The 23,036-nt window shown below is 47.3% G+C and overlaps 6 protein-coding genes across 7 annotated transcripts; 4 read left to right on the forward strand and 2 right to left on the reverse strand.

The window, feature by feature from the left end:
• Positions 1 to 192: 192 nt before the first annotated feature.
• Positions 193 to 2,031, forward strand: TERG_07203 (uncharacterized protein; the record flags this gene model as incomplete). The annotated part of the gene is made up of 1 exon (XM_003232307.2): positions 193 to 2,031. The coding sequence occupies one exon, from the start codon at positions 193 to 195 to the stop codon at positions 1,129 to 1,131; it is 939 nt and encodes a 312-aa protein (XP_003232355.1). The 3' UTR covers positions 1,132 to 2,031.
• A 3,087-nt stretch (positions 2,032 to 5,118) lies between these two features.
• TERG_07204 (uncharacterized protein) lies at positions 5,119 to 9,354 on the forward strand (the record flags this gene model as incomplete). Its single annotated transcript, XM_003232308.2, has 4 exons — positions 5,119 to 7,104; positions 7,247 to 7,447; positions 7,508 to 9,178; positions 9,238 to 9,354. 4 exons carry the CDS (start codon positions 5,119 to 5,121, stop codon positions 9,352 to 9,354), a joined length of 3,975 nt encoding a protein of 1,324 aa, XP_003232356.2.
• Positions 9,355 to 10,011: 657 nt separating this feature from the next.
• Positions 10,012 to 11,820, reverse strand: TERG_07205 (NADH-ubiquinone oxidoreductase 51 kDa subunit, mitochondrial; the record flags this gene model as incomplete). Its single annotated transcript, XM_047748728.1, has 3 exons — positions 10,012 to 11,172; positions 11,293 to 11,364; positions 11,446 to 11,820. The coding sequence occupies 3 exons, from the start codon at positions 11,818 to 11,820 to the stop codon at positions 10,012 to 10,014; spliced, it is 1,608 nt and encodes a 535-aa protein (XP_047604716.1).
• A 494-nt stretch (positions 11,821 to 12,314) lies between these two features.
• Positions 12,315 to 14,555, forward strand: TERG_07206 (uncharacterized protein; the record flags this gene model as incomplete). The annotated part of the gene is made up of 4 exons (XM_003232310.1): positions 12,315 to 12,328; positions 12,382 to 12,939; positions 13,002 to 13,267; positions 13,315 to 14,555. 4 exons carry the CDS (start codon positions 12,315 to 12,317, stop codon positions 14,553 to 14,555), a joined length of 2,079 nt encoding a protein of 692 aa, XP_003232358.1.
• Positions 14,556 to 16,927: 2,372 nt separating this feature from the next.
• Positions 16,928 to 18,091, reverse strand: TERG_07207 (uncharacterized protein; the record flags this gene model as incomplete). Its single annotated transcript, XM_003232311.2, has 1 exon — positions 16,928 to 18,091. One exon carries the CDS (start codon positions 18,089 to 18,091, stop codon positions 16,928 to 16,930), a length of 1,164 nt encoding a protein of 387 aa, XP_003232359.2.
• Positions 18,092 to 19,892: 1,801 nt separating this feature from the next.
• TERG_07208 (uncharacterized protein) lies at positions 19,893 to 21,081 on the forward strand. 2 transcript variants are annotated; one of them, XM_047750349.1, is made up of 3 exons: positions 19,908 to 20,098; positions 20,206 to 20,271; positions 20,355 to 21,081. In XM_047750349.1, the coding sequence occupies exons 2-3, from the start codon at positions 20,206 to 20,208 to the stop codon at positions 20,934 to 20,936; spliced, it is 648 nt and encodes a 215-aa protein (XP_047607177.1). In that variant the 5' UTR covers positions 19,908 to 20,098; the 3' UTR covers positions 20,937 to 21,081. The 2 variants fall into 2 exon arrangements, with proteins under 2 accessions (XP_003232360.1, XP_047607177.1); XM_003232312.2 differs by having other exon boundaries at positions 19,893 to 20,271.
• Positions 21,082 to 23,036: the final 1,955 nt, after the last annotated feature.

Consider the following 23,036-nt stretch of genomic DNA (forward strand, 5'->3'; position numbering starts at 1 on the left):
ATGATCAATAGTTGCCGAACTAAACGACGCGTCTCACCTAAGCGCGTTTTCCCACCTAAAGCCGCGCTATTGACTCCTTAGCTCTAGGCTCCAGCGTCCTTTTTCGCGGTACTATGTACTCTAGGCTTTCTGCATCCTCCCCCCCTTTGAATTCTTATTATACCCTTCCATTACTGCAATAAAGATCCCAGGATGCCACGATCCAGCTCCTCTAGAACTGGCCGCACGCACAAAGGCAAAAAGAGCCTAGAAGCACCGCCTAAGGAGAAGAAAATACCACCACCTTGTGGAGCTCTGACACATTCCCTCGTTCCATGCAAAAACCGAGCGAATATCAAGGCTTCGCGCAAAATTCCCGTCTGCTGGGCCCATCGGAAACAGGGAGAGACCGTAACTCGCTGCCAGGCAGTGCTTGAGAACAGTCGCAAGTGCCTCAAAAAGATACCCTGGTCTGAAAGACGACAGGTTTGCACCGAACATGCGGATTCGCCTCTGCCATGCTTCATCTTCCGTCTACCGATTGAACTCCGCCAACAGATATTCTCATATATTCTTAACGAGTATCAGAAAGAATATGTTCCACTCTATACGTACTTTAGTATTCTGCACATGGCGCAACTAAATCGCCAAATTTACCAGGAAGCATGCGATCTGCTCCATCGAAAACTTGTATGCAAAATTTCCTTACGGAACGACAATATATCCATACTCGGAAAAAACTGCCTGTCAGTACGACCTGGCTCGTGGCAACGTTTCAAACAATTTCACTTCCAGTTTACCGTTGAAATGCAGGAAGCAACCGTTAACAATCTTATGCTTATTGTACCGCTGATTCGTGATTCCTGCATGAAGCTCTCTATTGACCCTTTATATATGACATTGTGGCATACCTTTCGTGGCTTCGAGCGTACTATGGACGCTTTACAGTCATACTTGGATATTTTTCGACAGTTGAGGGGAGTGAGAGAAGCCCGAGTGGACTTTGGCCTTGACTTAAACACTAAGTTGAGGATATACCGACGGAATAAACTGGAGGTGGAGGCTATAATGGCCTTTAAGTCAAAGTGGGAAAGTTATTACAAACAGTGGGTTGAAGACCTGGAGCGTGGGCATTCTGCGGATGATTCCTGAAATCAATCATTCTAATCAAGGAACCCACGAACGGAAAAAGAACCGGCTTGCAGAAAAAATCCTCTTTCCCATGATGCAAAGCCACTAACTACACTCCCAGTATTATTTAGCATGTCAAACGACACACCTATTTCCACCCGACCTCGGCGAGCTAGTAAGCTCGAAGAGAATAGAAGGGATAAGAGGGAACGAGTGCTTTACAGAATAGTCACAGAATTCATGATCACATATCTAGATAAAGCATTCTCAACCAAGAGAATTCCATAATGAAAGGTCGTAAAATGTTGGTAACCTAATTATCCCAAGCATCATACCATCTATTCGGACGCATTGTTAGTGGCTGAAAAAGTGCATATTCGCCTCTAATAGAACATCAGTCTGTATTAAGAACACAATACTAGCTTCCAGAACGGTATTTCTACACTGATGGAAAGATGGAACTCTTCGTAGAAGCGTCTTTTGTGATAATTGAGAAGGATTGGACGGTTGTTCATCAATAAACCGTCCTGTGTAGCTAACTGGCTACCTGCGCGTAAATATTGACGATAATTGACAATATAGCCAGCTGGAAATAGTGCGAACTATGCAACCGTAAAGTATATCTAACAGACGGTAGATACGGGATGGCTGATTTCGACAAAATGGGAGGAGGAAGCTATGTCATCGGCTAACCATCTCGCGGCTGCTGCCTTGCTGATGTTGATGTGACACCGGTGAGGCTCTGTCGAGAAGTTACCCGAGGACGGGAGCGGCAGAGCGGCGATAGGTATGGCGCTTTACCCAATTCGGATAGTGACAACGATGTGTTATCGTATTTAAGTTTTATTAGGCAGCAGCATGACTAATCGCATCACCTGACCAACACTCCCCTTTGGACTAACTGTGCCGACTCTCTTCGAACCTCAACTTTTTTTTCCTTAAGAGCAGCAACATCCGCGTTTTCTCAGCGTCCGCTGTGCAAACATTCTTCATTCTCTCTGTTTCTTCCTCTGAAGCACGGGAAAGCAGATAGTTTGCTCATATTTGTGAAAAAAATCCCGTTCGATTAGTCCCTTTGTCGATTTTCGCAAGCTCTTTTTGCCTCTGCACGTCGCGACCTCACCTGCCAGCCCAACCTCGCAGCAAGTTGACGGCGCCGACCACCCGCTTTCTCTATCCTTTCAACCTCCCAGGCTGCGTTCGCATTTTTGAGGCCTGCCCGTTCATGGCTCAATAATCCTATTTCGCTTTCTCTAGAAGTCTTAACAACGCGAGACGCGATGTCGGGATTCGGAACTGGCTCCTCTTTTGGGGGCTTTGGCTCCAACAATACTCAACAGCAGAACACCGGATTCGGATCAACTGGGTTCGGAAATACTTCTGGAAACACTGGTAGGCCCTCTATATTTTTTCTTCTATGATACCCTTCCCTTCCCTTGATTCTTTACTTTGATTGTTTTTTATGGTTCGTGTTGTTTCCATCATGAGCTTGAAACGAGGAGATGCATTTCATCGGGGCATAAGAATCTTGTCTACAAATACTGCCACGCCACAATTTAAAAAGAAGAAGATCAAAAGAAGACAAAAAGGCGCAAACGATGAATAAAAACTGCGACTCTGGAACAAACTCAGCTGGGAACAATATTGACACCACGCGGACATAAAAGAAAGAGAACAACCCTCCTCTGACCAAGAATTTCTGCCTTTTCCTCTTTTCTTTGGTATATTTAGGCTTTGGATCGACTCCCCTTTTTGGAAGTACCTCGAACACCGGTAATACATTCGGAAGCTCTTCCGGTGGATTCGGGACTGGAGGAGGTACGTCAACGCAGACTTGTTTTATCCTTGTCGCTTTTTAAAACGATGGAAAGGGAATTGTTGAAATTTGGTCATCTCAACATTTCTTTTCTCGGGACGGACTATTTCATCAACGATCCATTTGAATACAACTCTTTTTATTCTATCCGTGGATCCAAGGCAGCTGGTGGCATATACGCCCTCCAGTCTCGCTCTTTTCTGGATCTCGCATTGTGGTGTGGCTCGAAACTCTGAAAATATCTGGTTGAACTACTACCAGACAACCTCGAGATACGGAATCAATATTCCAGAGATTATCATCATCATTCTTGAGCCGGCGCTGCCAATGGACCCGAGAATTTTCTTTTAATTTTACCTTTCTCCTTTATTTGTCTATGCATATTGAATACCTTAACATCTGCGGAAGTACTAACCTTTTGTGCCCTTTGATTAGGATTTGGGTCAAATACTAATACTTCGAACTCGTTGTTCGGCGGCCAAAATCGACCATTCGGCTCCACAAGCACCACCACTGGCGGTGGATTCGGTTCAAACACCCAAACATCCGCGTTCGGCTCATCCGGATTCGGAACTGGTACAAGTGGCTTTGGTTCAACGTCAAACACCGGAACGGGTGGTGGAATCTTCGGCAGCAAACCGTCTGGTGGGTTCGGGTCAACAGGTAATCAAACCGGAAGTATATTTGGAGGCACTTCAACTTCTAGTCCAGCTACCAACACTGGAACAGGCTTTGGAGCTACTTCGACTGCCTCAGGATTTGGTGGCAGTGGAACTGCGCTTGCTGGTGAAGTCCCGCCCTCTCAGGGTACGGCCAACCCAACGTTTAGCCCGTTCACGGAAAAGGACCCTGGTTCCTCAAACACCAGCAACTACCAAAGCATAAGCTTTATGACCCCGTATCAGAAATACTCCTTCGAGGTAAGCAAACTATAATCGCCTTTAACTAGCGATGTAGCTGACTATGCATAGGAATTACGGGTTGCCGATTATGAACAAGGAAGACGATATGGGAATGCCAGTGGCCAGCCAGGTGCATTTGGCTCCTTTTCTGGATTTGGACAAGGATCCAGCGGTTTTGGTACTACCGCCGCCAGCTCATCTCCATTCGGTGGTTCCACCACAGCTACCTCCGGCTTTGGAACCCAAAATCAGACTCAGAACACTGGCTTTGGATCAAATACTTCTAACCCATTGTTTGGAGCAACAAAACCGGCTACTGGTATATTCGGCCAAACTGGTTCCACGCCTTCTACAGGCTTTGGAACCACCGGAACTACCGGAGGGTTTGGTACCTCGAACACCAGTGCGTTCGGAGGAGGCAATACTGGCGGTGGCTTGTTCGGCAATAACCAACAAAAGACGACCGGATTTGGTACCACCGCCACTCCAACCTTAGGAACTGGGTTCGGTACTCAGACGAACACCAGTAACTCTTCACCTTTTGGCAATACCCAAACTTCAACCACTTTCGGCCAGCAGGGAAGCAGCGGATTCGGCTCATTTGGCCAGAACCAAAACCAAAACAAGCCAGCATTCGGAGGCTTTGGTCAAACTCAACCACAACAGCAGCAAACGGGCGGTGGTCTTTTTGGAAGTACCCCCACTACCTCTGGCACCGGTAGTTCGTTGTTCGGCAATAATAACCAACAGCAAGGGTCTTCCATCTTTGGTCAGCAGAACCAGCAGACCAATGCCAGTGGTGGCCTCTTTGGCAATACCCAGCAAAACCAACAGCAGCAGAAGCCGGGAGGTCTGTTTGGTACTGGGCTAGGAACTAATACCACCACAACAGGCACTTCTGGATTTGGACTGGGCACTTCCCAGCCTGCGCAGCAAACTAGCTCGCTGTTCGGGAATACACAACAGAAGTCAGGTAGTTTGTTTGGCACAACTCCTGCGCAAGGCTCTTCATTGTTTGGAAACAATTCAGCCCCTGCGTCCTCGAGCATTTTTGGCCCAGGAAATTCTACTCAGAATACACAACAACAGCAGACTGGCGGACTGGGAACTGGCGGCAGCAGCTTATTTGGCCAATCCCAACAGCAGCCACAGCAGCAACAGCCATCGCCATCTGGGTTCCAGGCGTCTCTCCTTGATGGTAACCCATATGGCAGCCAATCTATCTTCTCTGGCCTGCCTGCTCCTAACACCCCATCTCCAGGTCCACTAGCCACCCCCCTGTCTGCTAGCATGAAACAAAAACAGCGCACACCACTACCTATGTATAAAATCTCCCCACTTGCCGCAAACCGTCTGGTTACTCCCCCTACTCGTCAAGGCTATGGATTTAGCTACTCCACTTCCAGCACTGCGAGCACCCCTGGAAGCAGCAGCATCTTTGGAGGAAGTTTGCGAAGCGGTGGTAGCCTTGGACGAAGTTTTGGCAAGAGCTTGACTGGTAGCAGTAGCCTTCGAAAGACCTGGGACCCAGAGACTGACAGCATTCTTTCCCCTGGAGCTTTCTCTGCCGGCAATTCTAGGCAAAGTGGAAGCCTAAAGCGCTTGACCATCGACCGCAACCTTCGCACTGATTTGTTTTCTCGCTCGGCCTTGACCAATGGTGATGAGGCCGCACCACCATCTAGTAAACTGAAGAAGAAAGTCAGCTTTGATGACGCTGTCTCTCCAGGAGACTCAGCCGACAAGACCAATGGAGCTATTGTCCGTGTCGAATCTGATAATTCTGAGCCTACTCCCGAAGAGCTCGGATTCTTAAGGTCCGCTCGTAAACAATCTTCTGCTAATTCTACTCCAACTGCACCCAAGAGCGTTGAGCTTCCTAACGGCACTCCAAGTGCATCCTCAACCTCACAGATGGAACAAGTCAGAGGCAAAGAGCTAGCTACCGTCCCAGAAAATGGCGAGCAAGCTGCCCTCACCACCCCAACTAATAAACCCCTCGTTATTGTTCCCAACGTGGACCCTAAGCCTGGTGAATATTGGATGAAGCCATCCCGTGCAGAGCTCAGCAAAATGTCTCGTGAAGAGCTAAAACAGGTCCCTAATTTTACAGTCGGCCGTGTCCGTTGTGGATCTGTTACATTTGACAGACCAGTTGACCTGACCACCGTAAACCTTGATGACATCTTTGACAAAATTGCCAAGATCACCATCCGTTCTATTACCGTTTACCCCGACGAGGCAACTAAGCCCCCTCGTGGCAAAGGCCTTAACATGCCGTCTACTCTTCGCATTGAGAATTCCTGGCCTCGTGGTAGAGACAAGAGGAGCCCATCGCCATTCACTTCTGGGCCAACGTTCGAGAAGCACATCAAACGCCTCAAGGAAGTTACGAACACTGAATTCATCGACTATGAGAAGGAGACCGGTACCTGGGTCTTCACTGTCCCTCATTTTACGACGTATGGACTTGATTATGATGATGATGACGAGGATGAAGGTGAGAGCTTTAATCAAAGCACTTTAAACGCTGCTCCTGACTCTGTCGCTTCAAATGATCAGACCCCCACGCAGTCGTCCGGAATGCGCAATTTTGATACTTCAATGAGTATTGAGGGCTCCCTTTTCGGTGACTCTGTTAGCGGTGTGGAAGATGATACCTTTGAATTTAAGAAAAAGAAACCCGTTCCGGGGGCATATGCTCGCCAGGGGGTAAATGGAATGGGGGCGTTACCGGAAGATATGGAATCTGAAGAAGAAGCCGACCAGGATTCTTTTTTAGAGGACGGCTCCGCGGGTTCAGTTACTAATGAAAGTGAGGAACAGCTGGAAAGCATGTCACCCTCTGCATCAGAACTTGAATCGGACAGGGACGAGGATATGGAAATGGCTGGTTCCTTCCCAGTCCCTGACCAAACCGTGGAGCTCACATTGACTGGCCCCTTGAAGAAGAACAACTTATTTCAATCTATGCCTCGATTTGGCACTCCCACAAAGTCCGCGGACCTTAACCTTCAGGGTAACTGGGCGGAACAGCTTCAGCGAACTATCAGTCCACGAAAGCAAGATAGACAAGCTCTCCGGGAGGTCCAAGATAGGGCTTTTTTGGACCGAGATGAAGATGAGAGTCCAACCGCAACATCGAAAGCAACTGAAGAGCGCCCAACGCAGTTTACTACTAGTATCGATCTTATGAACTCACTGTTCCGACAACCCAAACGGCAAGGGGCGTCTCCTGCCCCTGCTCAATCATTGAAAGCCAAAAGCGGATTAGAGGTTTGATTCCCCAGTTCCCCATTGCCAACCAAAATCATTTTTCATACCATGCAATTCAAAATGTATTTTGATTTCGTTTCACATACTTTATATGTACTTAGCAAGAATGAAGATGGAACTATACTAAATATCTCTACTATAGTGGCCTTATCCAAAGAAACCAAAGACGTTTGCGGGAAAACCAAGCGAAATGGCAGAAATTGAGGCCTCATTTCATCACTCGACCAAAGCACGATGGGGTGTCCTTGACGAGGTTGTGCTTCCGAACAATAGACCCGAGGTACCTGTTTATGGAGAGAAAAGATTGGTGAACGTTAGTAAATTTGATCATGAAACTGCTGAGGTACGACTTTTCCGCCATGTTAAACTTTGTCCACTTCTACTAACTTGTGATGCTTTCAAGGCTCAAAACCCTCTACAATTGCAGAAAACAAAATCAATTGTTCGCCTAGTTGACAACGTGCCTTTTGCATCCTTGGCCCTTCCCGATTTTGGAGCCTTAGCAGAGGCTGTCATTGACACTACCAAAGAGGCGGACAACGAGAGGTGGCTGTGGCAATTGGCTAACATCTTGTTCAATGATGATTTGAAAGATGATATTTCTGAGGGTGTTCCTGCTGGACTTCTTGATAACTATAAACATCGCATCAAGAAAGACCGCATTAGTCGATTGTGGGAAACAATGATCCGTACCCATCATCCCAGCGAGACTGGAAATCTCAAGACAGCCGAAGAACGCGCCTTTTCCTACCTATGCGCCCACCGTGTTGAAGAGGCCTGCAAGTTACTTATTGATTCTGGGAACCCACATTTGGCATCTCTTGTTTCCCAAATAGGCCGTGATGAAGATACTAGGAAAGCTATGCAAGATCAGGTAGAGTCATGGCGCAAAGCCGGTATCTCTTGTGAGATTAGCGAGCCTATTCGGGCCATCTATGAGCTGCTTGCAGGCAACTGCCTACGCAGCGAAGGAAAACCAAGCGGGCCCCCAGAAGAGCGAATCTCAACTTTCAATATGTCCGACCGTTTTGAACTTGATTGGTTCCAGGCATTTGGCCTCCGTCTGTGGTATGGAATCTCAGATGATGATCCAATTGAGGATGCTGTGACCTTATTCCATCATGACGTACACCATGAAGGCGAACCTCAACAACCACTCACTGTGACCACTAAAGACTCCAACCAAAAGCCAGGTGATGACCCTGTTGGTCGCGAGTCTCCCTTCTGGATCTTGCTGAAAACTTATACTCTCGCTGTCAACAATGGTACTCACCCAGAAATCGCTCCAATTCAGATGCCAGCTGCTATTACTCCAATTGCAGTTTCCGGCCACATGTTGCACAATCGTCTATCGTTCCAACTTCTCCACCATCTATCTAAGGTGGTAGGACATCACGACGTTTTTGCAGTGGACCAATCTCGAGCAGACCAACTTGCTTGGGACCTGTCTTGGGAGCTCACTACTGCTGAACAATATGCACCTGCTTTATTTGTCCTCTTACATCTTTCCCGCCCTTCAGACCGGGAGCGGAGTGTAAAAGAGATCTTATGTCGTTTTGCCTCATTGATTCCTTCTCCAACAGCTGAGAATGGAACTCCAAGTTCTCTATGGACATATCTCACTGTGGAACTTCAGGTCCCACCAGCTTGGCTTTGGATTTCCAAGGCGCTGCACTCCCGAGCTGTTGGCGATATTGCTAGCGAAGTAGAGTGTCTCATCCATGCCAAACACTGGAACGAGGCCCACGGAACCTTCTACCGCATTGTTGCTCCTAAAGCAGTTATTGAAAGAGACTATGATACTCTTGCCTCTCTGATTAGTGGATTTGGGGAAAGCCCAGAACGCAGAGTTAGAGACTGGGCGGATGGTGGTGCCGTTTACCAGGATTTCCTCCAGCTAGTGAATGCAAAGGGAGGATGGAGAGACCCAGCTTCGCTAAAACGATTGCTCAAGGCACTGGCACACCTTGGTGGAAAAGTTGAAAATTCAGCTACTTCTAGCTTGTATGAGCGCATTGCTTTTAGGGAAATGAGCCGTTTGGTTGCGAGATGGGCTACAAAAGATGTTGGAAACGTAAGTCTTGCCGTGCCTCAGATGAATTATCAACAAACCGAATCTAACACATCAACTAGAACATCGAGTCTTCCACAATTCTCAATCTCCCGTTGACTCGGGACGCTCGACTCACGCACACTGCGGAAGTTAGCCGACGTTACTATAACGCGATCATGGCCGGCGGAAGCACTTGAGCGAGTAATCGTTTCCATATGTCGGCCAATTTCCCTCTGAAGTTTTCAGATTATCATGATGGCCTACTTCGGCATTCCATTTGTTCTTTCGATCCTTGTGGGCGTTTTATGCTACTTGTTTCTAATTCCTTAACCCTTTCCATTTCCTGTTTTATTATCACTGATCACCATCTCATTATGCCCCTTACACTGTTTTACTAAAATCCCCCCTGTCTATCCCCGACTCGACACTCTGATTTGACCATAGCCACAAAAACCTACGAATTTTCTTAGATAGATCAGCTAGCTAGTATTGAATCAAAGAATGAATTCCCAAACAAGTACTTCTCTAGGCTTTCAGTTATTGAATACAGTGTATAGGCAGGAAGTTTTCTAAAGTGTAAAAAGGTGAATATTGCCTTATAAGTCCATACAAAAAACATATGAAACGCAAAAAAGAGAGCAAACCACAAATATTTTGAACATGCGAATCAGGATGGATGACAAGAACAGATGACACAATGGAAATCAAGCGTTGCCACCATCCGCAATATACAGGGCTCTAGGAGAGCAAGAGTGAAAATGCGTGGTCCTCTTGTAATGATTAATACATTTGCTAAAAAGACAGATTTACCCTTTACCCCCAAAACCAGTTCGAGCTGAGGGTCCATTTCCCATCTATTGTCCAGGAGCAATCAACTTGCCCTCTTGACGGGTGTTGGGAGCCCAACCACCGGCAAAGACCTCCTTCCCTCCATTTGCCTGCGCATTCTGACGTATTCTGGCTTCAAGTTCTGGTCTGAAGTGGCGGATCAAGCCCTGGATAGGCCAAGCAAAAGCCTCACCCAAAGCGCAAATGGTGTGGCCTTCAACTTGTTTGGTTAGTTCCTGAAGCATATCGATTTCACGTTCACGGGCCTGGCCTCGTTCGAATCGCTCCATCATTTGCAGAGTCCATTTGCTTCCTTCGCGGCAAGGGGTACATTGTCCACAACTTTCGTGGCGGTAGAAAGCAGAGAGTCGGGAGATTGCGCGAACGATATCGGTGGACTTGTCCATGACTATAACGGCAGCAGTACCGAGACCGGATTGAGAATCCTTAAGAGCATCAAAGTCCATCATCTGGTCGTCACAGATGTGCTTGGGAAGCACGGGAGTAGAGGAACCGCCGGGAATAACGGCAAGAAGATTGTCCCAACCACCCCGAACTCCGCCACAGTGACGGTCGATCAGTTCGCGAAGAGGGATAGACATCTCTTCCTCAACGGTGCAGGGGTTGTTGACATGGCCAGAGATACAGAACAGCTTGGTTCCTTGGTTTCTCTCACGGCCAAAGCCAGCAAACCATTTACCACCACGACGGCAAATTGTGGGAGCAACAGCAACAGTTTCGACATTGGTGACAGTGCTGGGACAGCCGAAGAGACCGACAGCAGCAGGGAACGGGGGCTTTAGACGGGGCTTTCCAGCCTTGCCTTCAATTGACTCAATCAGAGCAGTTTCTTCACCACAGATATAAGCGCCCATTCCACGGTGAATGTAGACGTCGAAGTCATATCCGGAACCGCAGGCGTTCTTTCCGATGAGGCCCGCAGCGTAGGCTTCGTTGATCGCCTTTTGTAAAACAGTGGCCTCCTCGTAGAATTCACCTCGGATATAGATGTATGCTGCAGTTGCGTTCATGGCACGCCCGGATACAAGACATCCTTCAATGAGCTTGTGGGGGTCCTTGCGCATAATTTCGCGATCCTTGCAGGTACCGGGCTCACCCTCATCAGCGTTCACGACGAGGTATCTGGGCTTGGTATCCTTGTCCCAATCTTTGAAGTTCATGAAAGACTATACCAAATGGAATTGTTAGATAAAAGGCAATCGAGGCAGGCTGTAAAGTATTCTCCCAATGATACACTTCGGGGGCCCTTAAGCGGGTTGTGCGATGAAATTGAGAATTGAACATACCCACTTCAAACCAGATGGGAATCCAGCACCACCTCGGCCTCTAAGTCCGGATGTTTTGATCTCAGAAATGATCTATCGAAACTCATTAGTTTGCGGTGTTCGCTCCGAGCATGAGATATCCGAAACCAGGCACTTTGAACGACATGAACTCACCCAGTCGTGACCCTTTAGAATAATTTCCTTCGTCTTGTACCAATCTCCACATTTCATGGCATGTTTTAGGTCCGGAGGATGTCGTCCGTACAAGTTTTGAAATATTCTGTCCTGGTCCTTCAATCCACCATATACCCGTGGTGGATGCGCAGCAGCACCATCTTGAACGGTAGCAAAGCCTCGTCGCTGTGCTTGTGGCTGCTGCTGTGCTAATTGCTGTGACTGCTGCTGGTTTTGTGGTGCGGGTGACTGTTTACCGGCTGGCTGTGCAGATGTCAAGCGAGGGAGAGATGCGGCGGCCGCGGAGGTCAGGGCGCGAGACGAGACATAGGGAATGGCGTGGGCTGGCGGAGCCACGGCAGCTCTGGAGATCATGATGGCAGGTCACCCTTCGTTGCTCGACTCCAATTAAGCCCAATAGAAGATGCGGGTTTGAAGCTGGTGATGCTGCGACTCCTGCGGCCTTCGTGAGGTTGATGTTGGTCAAAGTCGTTCCTTTACGCAGCGTCTGATTGGTTGTGTCACGTGACGCACTTAACAGGCGCTAGACGCCAGACGCCAAACGACGGACGACATAGAATGACTGAGAAAACAATGAGGATGGCGAAGATATTGGCAGGAAATCATGGTTAGACATACATCTCTTTTTGCATATGTAATAATCCCTTATACCGATAGAATAATCTATTATATGATGATTTCTAAGTATCGAGATACCGAACCGCCAGAACTAAGTGAAGTAACGATTTAAATAAACCATCACTTTTGCAAAAAATGATGGATAACCGAGGGTGAAGAATTGTTACTAATAATACAACTTATGTCTTTACGGAGCAATAGTGGAGTATTTTGCGCCCATTCCATGCATCATGGCGAACGACAGGTATTACCTTGGCATTTCCGAAGGAGATGTATCGTAAACTGACCATCGGCTAGATTTGAATTTGACAGCCCTCCTGCTTCATTATCTGAAAAGCTGCAAGCCGATCAAGAATTGATTGATTGGATCACCGCTCTCGGGGGAGGGCTAAACCCAGCTGTTGAAATCCATAGAGATGATAAGCAAGGATCATGCCTTCGTGTCCGAAGCAACGAAACTCTGGCTGCTTCAACAGTTGTGGCAAGATGTCCAATTTCTGCAACTATATCGATAATAAATGTGAAGAATTTGGATCCCAATCTTCCACATCACGATTTCCACTGTTCTGATATATTGGCTCAGAGGGTCAGAAAGTCCATCATTCTGGCATTTTTCATGGTGCATGAACAGCTGAAGGGAAGGGACTCCCACTGGTGGCCATACCTGGCAACACTCCCAAGAGCTAGCGAATTGACATCTGCTCTCTTCTTCCAAGATAGTGATCTTGAATGGCTACAAGGCACCAGTTTGTATGAAACCCACCGGGCATACAGAAACACGGTAAAAGAAGAGTATGATTTAGCAATATCCATCTTACGAGATGAAGGCTATTTGGCTATTGAATCATACACCTGGTAAAAGAATACTGTCAGCCTATAATTGAAAGAATCGTGTACTAATCAATGATGTGCCTCAGGGATATTTTTTGTTGGGCATATACACTAATAGCTTCGCGTGCATTCACATCAAGAGTTCTGGATGCGTATCTCTCCAACCATCCATCTCTGAAACAGGAAGAAGAGTTTCAGATCATGCTTCCTTTAGTTGATTTTTCAAATCACAAGCCACTGGCAAAAATTGAATGGCAAGCAGAAGCTACCGAAATAAGACTGAAAGTCGTCGAGCCTACTTTTACGGGAGAGGAAGTTCATAATAATTACGGACCACTGAATAACCAGCAATGTAGGTGTCATTCCCCCGGGATATCAAGCCTAGCTAACATACAACAGTAATGACAACATATGGATTCTGTATCGTCGATAATCCATGTGATTTCCGAGATTTGAATGTGAATGCTCCTCCAGACACCCCGCTGGCAAATGCTCGTCAGTTTCGATACCAAGAATTTCAAGAACCTCACGGAAAATCCCTGGACAACAAATGCTTACTATTTAACATATTCTATCCCTTCTCCAGTGAAACATCTACAGTAGAAGAACGCATATTTTCTCGGGATTTGCTTGATGCTCTCGGCTTGACACGTCTAAATACTCGGGAGTCTCAGAATATTGAGGTAACTGAAGAGCGTGTCTACGCAAATTTCCACGATTCAGGATCTCGTGTTGTTCTCAATGCATTGTGTCAAGGCTCGATTGAACTTGCGTTTCGGATCATCAAAATTGGACGTGGAGGTTACCTTCAGAAACAACCATCAAATCATAAACAGAAACTCGCCCAAACATACCGAGAAACCGAGTGGCTGATCTATATGACTAGCCTAGTAGTGTGTGAATGGGCGATTACTCGAGCTAGGACATCAGGCCCTGAGGAATTGGACACGCTACTTGAAAAATACCTTTCTTATATCCCATCACCTACGGTTCGTGAGCGTCTTGGTCATGTCATCAAGGGGTCTAAGTCCATAGTCTGCCAGCCAGGTGAACTATTTCTCGGGGCTGAGATATTAGAACTCTTGGAGCCATCAGACGTGAAAAAACTTGTTCAAGAATTTATCAGCGGTATATCCGGCACCGTTGACAGAGTTGTTGACACTTCAGACCGACTTCTAAGCCCAAATACTGTGACATACATACTATTCCTCCTTATTTGCCTTAGGGCAAGCAAGGCGGCTGTTAATGTCATAAAATCTCCTGAGCCGTTTCACAACACTCTAACAGATGTCTTTTCTAAGCGTCTTGATGAATATGTTGTTCAGCTTATTGATTGGTATCCCTTGGACCATCAACAAACTCTCCTTGACAATACAGAGGAAGAAGTGGAAAAGGAGATAGCCACAATTTTTGAGGCAATAAAGGAGGCAAAATCCCGAGAAGCTTATGATCTTATACTTGGGCCGTCTGATGAATGGCTGTCCGTAGATATGCTGAGATGGGCAGTATATGTGGTGCAGGAAGAAGAGCTTATGGTCCTAAGAAATCTGTTAGAGATAATATCAAAGGAACCTTTCGATGGACCTGTTCGCATGGCCACGGATAGTTATTTCTACGTTCCACAGCTCCCATCTAGCTAGTTAACCAACTAGGTCTAAAGTGGAAATACAAACTTTGTGACGCTTCTTAGATTAAGACCACTTTTCAATTCAAAAATGAAAGTACATTTCAACATTATATTCAAACACAGGCACGACGTCTCCTCGGGGTAACCAGTACCTCGATCTCCTAATGATTTGATGCACGCATATGCTCCGTAGAATCACCTCTTATTTTAGGTTATTGGGCGGAATAAGACGACTAGATGGGTAGCAAAGCAAAGAAGAGCATTGAATGAACAAAACGCAACAACGATGCGAGTTAGTATGCACAGCAGGAATAGCAAAAAGAATACTCAAAAAAGAGTATTTGCAGGGGTATAATATTGTACAGAGAAGGGGGTGATGAATTAACACAGACGTTTTTGAGGAATATACCCCAAGAAATGATTGGGGTGTATGACTGGAAATCCATATATGAGTTCAGATGATATAGACGCCTCGCAAGATGATATTCGCCAAAGCGTTCAAGATGAAGGTAAAGGACGGATAGCAAGGTGAGCTGAAGCTTATTTTGTCACTGATCTCTTCCCAGGTACCAATATCTCAACGAGTCCATCGTCTTCCCCGTCACTGTTATCTTGGCCTCTCGCTGAGTCCGGGGTAAGTTCTCTCTCCTCTGGGTACACTGAGCCATCGAGTCCGTGGTGATCTGAGTCTAAGAAAGTTGAATACCCTAACGCTTCCTGTATTATGGTCTCATCGTCTTCGTCCGAGTAAGAAGTCGAAGGCCCAACCATATCACCCATTTCGTCATCATCATCAAACGCATCCACTGGTAGCCGGAATTTCCTTTCTACGCTTTCCATAGGGAGACTACCATCCTCATCAGATGAGCTGTCAGAATAGCCGCTCACGTCCTGGAAACCAGAGAAAGATGAGAATTGGTGATCTAAATCCCCAGTCGTGTCTGCATCATGCATGGCATTCCCAGAGCTGTCCTCACTCTCTCCTTTTGCGAAGACTGGATTTAAAACATGGTTAGCTGTGAAGAAACTTCGATGACTACCAAGATGTAAGGGTAAATTCTTACCATCCTCCTCCGAGCTCTCGTTAGTAGCAGCAGCAGCGTCGAGAGCTTGTTGCTTCTGGAGAGCAAGTCGAGCCGCAAGTTGACGTCGAGCTCGTGACGGTCCGGAACTCAATGGTGCGGGGGGAGGTGGGAGAATTGGAATAGGCTGGGTTTCTGAATTGTCAAATATGCTTGCCTGTGTTTAGTAGGCTCTTGTTAGCTCATGGGGGAAACGAACAGGCCGATATAAGTATAGATGAGAAAAATAAATGTTGAAAACAAAAGTGTTTAAATGTAAAGGTGGGACATGCAGGGAGACATTTATCCAATGTAGTATATCTGAGGCCATAGAGATCGGACACAACTATCCACAAAAGGTGAAAAGACTGGCAGGAACTAGAACCCGAGTCAAGTCATAGAAACTCCCAGAAGACATAACATAATATCTCTAAATAGCCTCGTGATATATTGGTATATATATATCAGAAAAGGGAAGTGAATAATTGTGGGGAGCGTTTCACGTATATAGAGGGCACTGCGCAATAAGCGAGGCCTCTACTATTCGTCACTCATATCAATATCTTCGAACGAATCGTCATCACCATATTTTGGACTTACAAGGCCTGATCCAATTGATTGAGAGTCACGGTTATCCGTTCGGTCTTCCATGTCTTCATCATCATCATCACTTGAGCTTCCAAAGCCGCTGAATAAAGATACACCTGTTCCGGTTCCGGTCCCTGTTCCGAGATTGCTATTGAAGCCAAATGCGCCACCGGATGCGGAAGACTGGTTATCGAAAGTGAGATTGCTTAAAGAAAAGCCACTAGAGAAACCTCCATTGAGACCTGCGTCGGCTAAAGCAGATGATGTCCCTTGAATGCCAGTGGGGGCACTAATTGCATTTAGGACTGCCTGACGGTGGCTCATAGTGATGTCGGGCTTCACACCACCTAGGATAGCGTTCTCGCGTTCTCTGGTATCCGAAAGGGCATGTTCGACGTAGTCAATCCAATCAGGGTGCGTTAATTTGTCCATAACCTGCGGTGAAAGCACTTCACGTGGGTGGCGTTCACTAAACTTCACCACCTCTTCAGCAATTAAAGTAAGATGGCCCATATTACCGAGACGCATCTTATGCTTAGCTTCGGATTCTTCACTGCGTCGTTGAGCCTCAATGATTTGTGTAGTTATTTCGGCACTTTCGAACAAATCAATGACTAGTGCTCTGTTGAACCCTTGTTCCATCGAACCGTTAAGAAGCTGCTGCACGATATCGTAAACCACATTATGAAGGAAGTTGTTCCAGGGGAAGCGAAAGAAATAAGACTATTTGTAGCCGTCAGTTAAGAAACCCAGAGATTACTAGCATCACATGGGTACTTACCAGTACCGTTGGCACAACCTTGTGCTCGTGGAACATTATCTTCATATAATCACCGACAACAGGTTTCCCGTCAGGCTCCCTTTGAATAAATGGATCAGATTCATACTTGGATTCTTCGAATGTGGCCTCCTCTGTTTGAGATGGTTGTGGATGTTCTTCCACTGATAGTGTTGGGGTGGTTTCTGGGGTCGTTAAGGCAGAGGAGGTTGGTATTGTTTCTGAGCTAGCCGGCTGTTCAGCAGTCGGTGCGGATACGGGAGGGTCAGATGGCTTGTAATCCGCTTCGGGTTCCCTCGTATCTTCTTCCTTTTTATTGAGGTGTATTTCATCTACTTTTTCGGTCAGGTCGGACTGTATCGCAGAAGAAACGGATTCTTTGACGGTAGAGTCTTCCTCAGTCGTTGAAGAATCATTTTTGGAGGTATCTAGCTTCGGGGGTGTCAATGGTTCATCAACAAAGTCATCTCCCTGTCCTAACTTTGGAATGCTTGAAAGAGTATTGTCAGCGGTAGGCTTGGTATCACATTCAGCAGGGCTTTCAGAGTCCTTGACTCTATCAACGAGTACACCGGAAGATGTAATTTCTTCGAATGGTTCATCTTCACCAGTATTAGCCTGCTCTCCTCTTCTGAATTCTTCATGAGATGTAGTATCCATTCTCGAGTCCGAGATCCCGTTGGTACTGTCCGCGTACACAAACCCGTCCTCTGTATGCTGTGGAAATCCTGAAGCTCGTAGTCGTTCCCTTTCCAAGTCTCGTGCTAGCATATCCCCATGGCTACCAGATTCATTATGTAGGCACATATTGCTACAATGGAGTAGTTCAGCCATAAGTTCGCAAGTCTTGAATCTATCAAAGCCAAGGGGCTCGATAGTTTCTCCCCATGCAGTGTCAAGCTTAGAATCATCTGATCTGCTTTTCTTGTTCATTAATTCCATAAATTGGGGAACATGGCTTGCAAATTCCTTTAGCATGGTACCAAGATATATAGGGTCATGGGTAGTTGGGGTAGAATTGCGGTTCTCAGTCATCTCAGGATCATAATCAGGATTATTTTTCCGGATGATATCAATGATGATGCCAACTCCAACTGTAAGGGGGTTTCCGCCTTGAACCATGGCAGATATTAGTGTCTTTATGCAGGGTTCTGAGACCAGCTGTCGAGTTAAGCTATTGGGTCCAATACAGGGCTGTTCATTCTGGGCGGCATTAGCGGAGATGGTGACGATGGCCTTCAGCAAATCACCAGCAGCCGTTTGAGTCTCGGGCGGGTGATCGTTTGAGATGTACGATAGGAAAGTGGGGATGAGGTCCTGGGATTGGAGCCACTGTGTCTCGAATTAGAATTAAGCAATATAGAACGGAATGGCGGGGGTGTATGTACATACCTCTGTTACGTTCTGTTCGTCGATCTTGTCCAGAGTGATAATCTTTAAGACGAGGTCCATAACTAAGGGATTGTCGACGTGCTGCAGCAACATTGGTATAATGTTATCCAGACGCATAATAAACGCAATCATGGCGTCTGTCTTCTGGTCTAACAACACCTCATTGACCTTTACAAAGTAGCTTGTTTGCACAGAGTCCAATTCCCCAGTTCTGTACATATACTGCCAAAAGCTTCGTAAAGCATCCTCATTTTCAACCATGGCCTCGATTACAGACCAGGAAGGCGACGATAACACCTCGGAGGCGATATAAGCATATTTCAGCCTATTCTTCTCAGCCTCGTCCAGGTCCTTGGGTTCACGACTCGTTTTTGGCGATATCCTGGGGAACTCCGAGAGCTGGATCTGACCTTCATCAGTTGATTCGGGAGATTCGGGTTCTTTCTTGTTATCGGTCGTCTCGTCATGTCCACCTTCGTTATTATCATAATCATCGTGTTCGCGGTCGTCATCATGATGGATGATAAGAGTAGGGGAGATGATAAGATCGAACAGTCTCCTCAAAACATGGTCGTCACGCAAGTACTCTATCAATCGTGTATTATGCTGTTTTATCTCCTGCATTAAGTCGGACTCATCAAGGATCTCTTCCACCTTGACATCGGCTTTGTCAAGCAGCGAGTTGATGGGTGACACATTCGCGTAACCGCCATATTTCCAGAACATGATGAAAGATTGTAATGCCGGTAGAAAATATGGAAATCGTTATGCATCGAAAAGCAATATTGGATGTCGTGGAGAATGAAGTTAACCGTTGTTTGTTTGTATTGTTCGTTCGGTTAACAGAAAGAATGAAAGAAAAAAAGAGAGGCAATCCAGAACGGGATCGTAATATAGCAAAGAGTCTATGCAGGATGGTGCAATCGGCGTTACAGTATTCTAGAATTGATAACTGACGGGAGGCGGCCGGAGGTTTTGAAAGACAGTCCAAGATGCTCCGGAGGTTCGCATTGATTGAGGATGGAGGGGCAGGGAAGGGAAGACAACAACGTAGTCAACTCGGGGCGTAGCCTAGAGCAGGATTGTTAGCAACTGGACGCCGTGCTCGGTCTAGTCTGGTGCGTTAAGACGGGTTGTGTGAGTGTGTTCTTCGAGACGGGAGGCCAGCGAGAGAAGAGGCTGATGACTGAAACGGGTACCGTAACTAATATATGACGTACCCGGCAAGCAGAAAGGGGCCCTTATATTCAAACAACACCAGACAACGGACACCCGAACCTGACCTGGGCTTCCTGCTTCCTTTTGTTTCCCACTGCGGGCTCTGTTTCTCGTCCAAGGCGCAAGATCTTCAAGCTTCCGGTTCTCGCGTTCCGGTTGGTGTGGTGGTGCTTGGTTCGCTGGTTCTATCGAGATGTGAACTGCTCGTTGTCGGGGAAATAGATCGCACGATTCCGGCGCTAGCGGCGTCTGCTGGCGAAGTGCGCAAAAGGAACACCGGGGCAAGACACGTCACGCTGGCAACCTGGGCAACAAGACGCTCTCTCAGCCGAAGACGAGGCAGAGACGAGGAGCAGAAGTGCGTTAAACTGCGGGCGGCTTCATCGCCTTTTCTTTTCTGTCGACGTTTCGAAGTTTTCGATCGCGAAGTTTTTGCGCCCCACAAGAAGGACGAGTCACGTGGGGTTATCAGATTCGCCTCAAAAAAAGACGTCAACAAGTGAGAGAGAGAGAGAGTGAGTGAGTGAGAGAGCGATAAGCAAGACGACAACCTAGAAGACAGCAGGACGAAGCAGAAGATACCAGGAGAAGAGACTAAGTGCTTATAGGAAAGAGAGACTAATAAGATGAATCGCCTGTTTGGCACGAAGAATACAGCTCCAAAGCCGACGCTGGAGGGCGCGATATCAAGTGTATGTACTGCTGCCTGGAGTGGACGCCCAAGAGTTGCAGGCCGGAGTAACTAGAAGCACAGTGGGAAGCTGACTAGCAGCAGGTCGATGCCCGGATATCAAGTATAGACGTCAAGCTGGCCGCGCTGAACGCGGAGCTGACGGCCTACCAGAGCAAGATGTCCAAGATGCGCGACGGACCCGGCAAGATGGCCATCCGCCAAAAGGCACTCAAGGTCCTCCAGCAACGGAAACGCTACGAGGGCCAGAGAGACCAGCTCTCGCAGCAGTCCTGGAACATGGAGCAGGCGGGCATGATGCAGGACAACCTACGCAACGTCATGACGACTGTGGATGCTATGAAGACTACAACAAAGTCGCTCAAGCAGCAGTACGGCAAGGTGGACATCGACCAGATCGAGCGTATGCAGGACGAGATGCAGGACCTGATGGATATGGGCAATGAGATCCAGGACAGCATCAGTCGTGCATATGACGTGCCTGAGGACGTGGACGAGGCTGACCTCGACGCCGAACTGGAGGCTCTGGGAGAGGAAGCCATGTTCGAGCAGGCCATGGGCGGAGAGGAGAGCGTACCGTCCTTCATGCAGGATGAAGTTGCTCCTCCGCAATTCATTGATGAGCCGCCCGAGCAGAATAAGATGAAGGAGGTTGCAGGTGGCTGATCTGCGAGGCCGCTATGACAAGATGCCAGCCTTACCTCCGGCAAGACGTTCAGACCAACGTATCCTACATACGGTTTCTTACCCCCCTGCAGCTTGTCTCTTCGATTTAACAATAAATGGCGTTGGACAAGGTTATCTTTCTTCTTTTGCGTTTCTTTTCCTTTCTTTTGTAGCGCTTTGTGTCCATAGCTTGAACCCTCATTTTTACGGCCAAAATGTAACATCTAGAAAGGCATCGTTCCGTACATAACTAGTTATTGCTTATCAGCTAATGTTATATGCTCTGTCTATCCTGTCATCTCCCGCTGGTTCGGCGTGTCTGCCATGAACCAGCCATTCGCTGTTACACACTGCCAGACCGACAGACACCACCCTCCGATAAACACCACAGACATCGAAAAGTAAACAAAGACTCCCTGTAAACAAAAATAAATATCCGACATATTAATGAAGGAAGACCCGTGTATAACTCCCTTGCTATCGGTATAAATATAACGGTCTTGCAGGAAATCTCCAGCGCTTACATGATCCCGGCCATTTGATACTCTCGCACCAAACAACTCCCGCAGCGCCGTTGCTGTGACAACGACCTTCGACGGCGCCGCGACGCAGAACCGAAGTGAAGCGGTCCATGATGATTTGCGGATGACCTTCAAGCGTGCATTTTTCCTCTGCTCTCTCCTCTTTTCTTTTCTGGATCTGTATTTATACGCCTCTCCTCCACCTTTCGATCTCACATCGACAGTTGTTTACCTCCTCACCGGGACGACATAAACATCGCCAGTCACCCAGCCTTGGAGCTCTCTCCCCTCGAACAACAACCAAGAGCGAGAGAGAGAGAGAGAGAGAGAGAGAGAAAAGCAAGCCGAGATCCTGTTCTAGTTGTTTATCTGCTTTTTCTTTTCTTTGTCGATTCAATTGAGAGACTGTTCTCGTCAGAGTGTGGTTGGTTTATTGTGACGTCCGTCCTACTGTGATTTATCTAGATGCTAACCGCAACAATAGACAAACCCATAGCAACCACCATGACCCCGTCGATTTTTAGCGATTCACGCCCTCAATCCTCCAAGGTGTCGGCTCTTAGGTCAATTCTCCCATCTGGTGGACACAAGAGAAGCAAATCTGCCTTTGAAGCAGCCGTTCGAGGCGGCCCTGTTCACCATAATAACCCTTTGGCTGCCAGTTGTCTCCTCCCAGCGGACCACCCCCACTATCGTCCGCAACAGCACCACCAGCAGCCTTATCTGGATCGTGAGGCAAATAGGAATGCCTCAAACTCCCGTGCTCCGCTGCAGGATAACTCAAATCCCCCTGGAAAAGCTCTCCATAAGAGGTCTAAGAGTACTTTGTCTCTCAAGTCTCTCTTAAAGGATAAAAACTTCAAGGACAAGGATCAGGCCCAGAAGGAGCCGGTAAAGCACGAACCAACTCCTAGACGGAATAAGCCAAAGAGGACAAAGTCGTCTACTAGCCTGTCTTCTCTATTCCGGAAGCACCAGTCTCGCCCAAAGGATAATGACTCTGGATCCAGAGATAAGGAGAATTTCTCTCCTACCGATATCTTCGATGATTCTGCTTCTGCAGCTCCCAGTGTTTATAATGCGCACTTGCCTCCGGATAATAACTCTGGATCTCGGTACATTCCAGAGAACAGACGGACAGTGGCTGAGGAAATGTCACTCTACACTCCCCAGGGATACTCGCCGTCAAAGCAAAGGAACTTCCACGACCACCACAAACCAAGTCTCACCCGTGCAGATAAGGCAAGGCGTAAATCTGATTCTATCCCTTCAACTTCTGCTGGTGTTAGGGAAATGCTGGCAACAGGCCGCAAGCCAAGTCCCCTAGGCCCACACAACTCTAATCTTCCCGAGAGGAAGACCAGCTCCAGCAGCAACTCTCAAGCTTCAACTAAATCAAATGAGGCTCCAGCAAAACGAAGAGTCTCAAATGGCCGTCGAAGCTCCCGGGTCATGGCCGCAATTGCAGCCTTCAATGCAAAGGACCAGCAGGCAGCTAGTACGAAGCAAACTGACCCTAAAGATACTGTTATCGAAAACGCATTTGAACAGCTTCTGGTTAGTTTATTTGGTTTTGGAT

Source organism: Trichophyton rubrum, assembly GCF_000151425.1.
Source record: "Trichophyton rubrum CBS 118892 genomic scaffold supercont2.9, whole genome shotgun sequence".
NCBI classification, from domain to species: domain Eukaryota; kingdom Fungi; phylum Ascomycota; class Eurotiomycetes; order Onygenales; family Arthrodermataceae; genus Trichophyton; species Trichophyton rubrum.

Bases quoted from the DNA above. Each gene is read 5' to 3' on its own strand.
- TERG_07208 (XM_003232312.2), top strand. From the start codon at position 20,206: ATGAATCGCCTGTTTGGCACGAAGAATACAGCTCCAAAGCCGACGCTG. The intron at 20,272-20,354 runs GTATGTACTGCT...GACTAGCAGCAG, and splicing joins TGGAGGGCGCGATATCAAGT to GTCGATGCCCGGATATCAAG.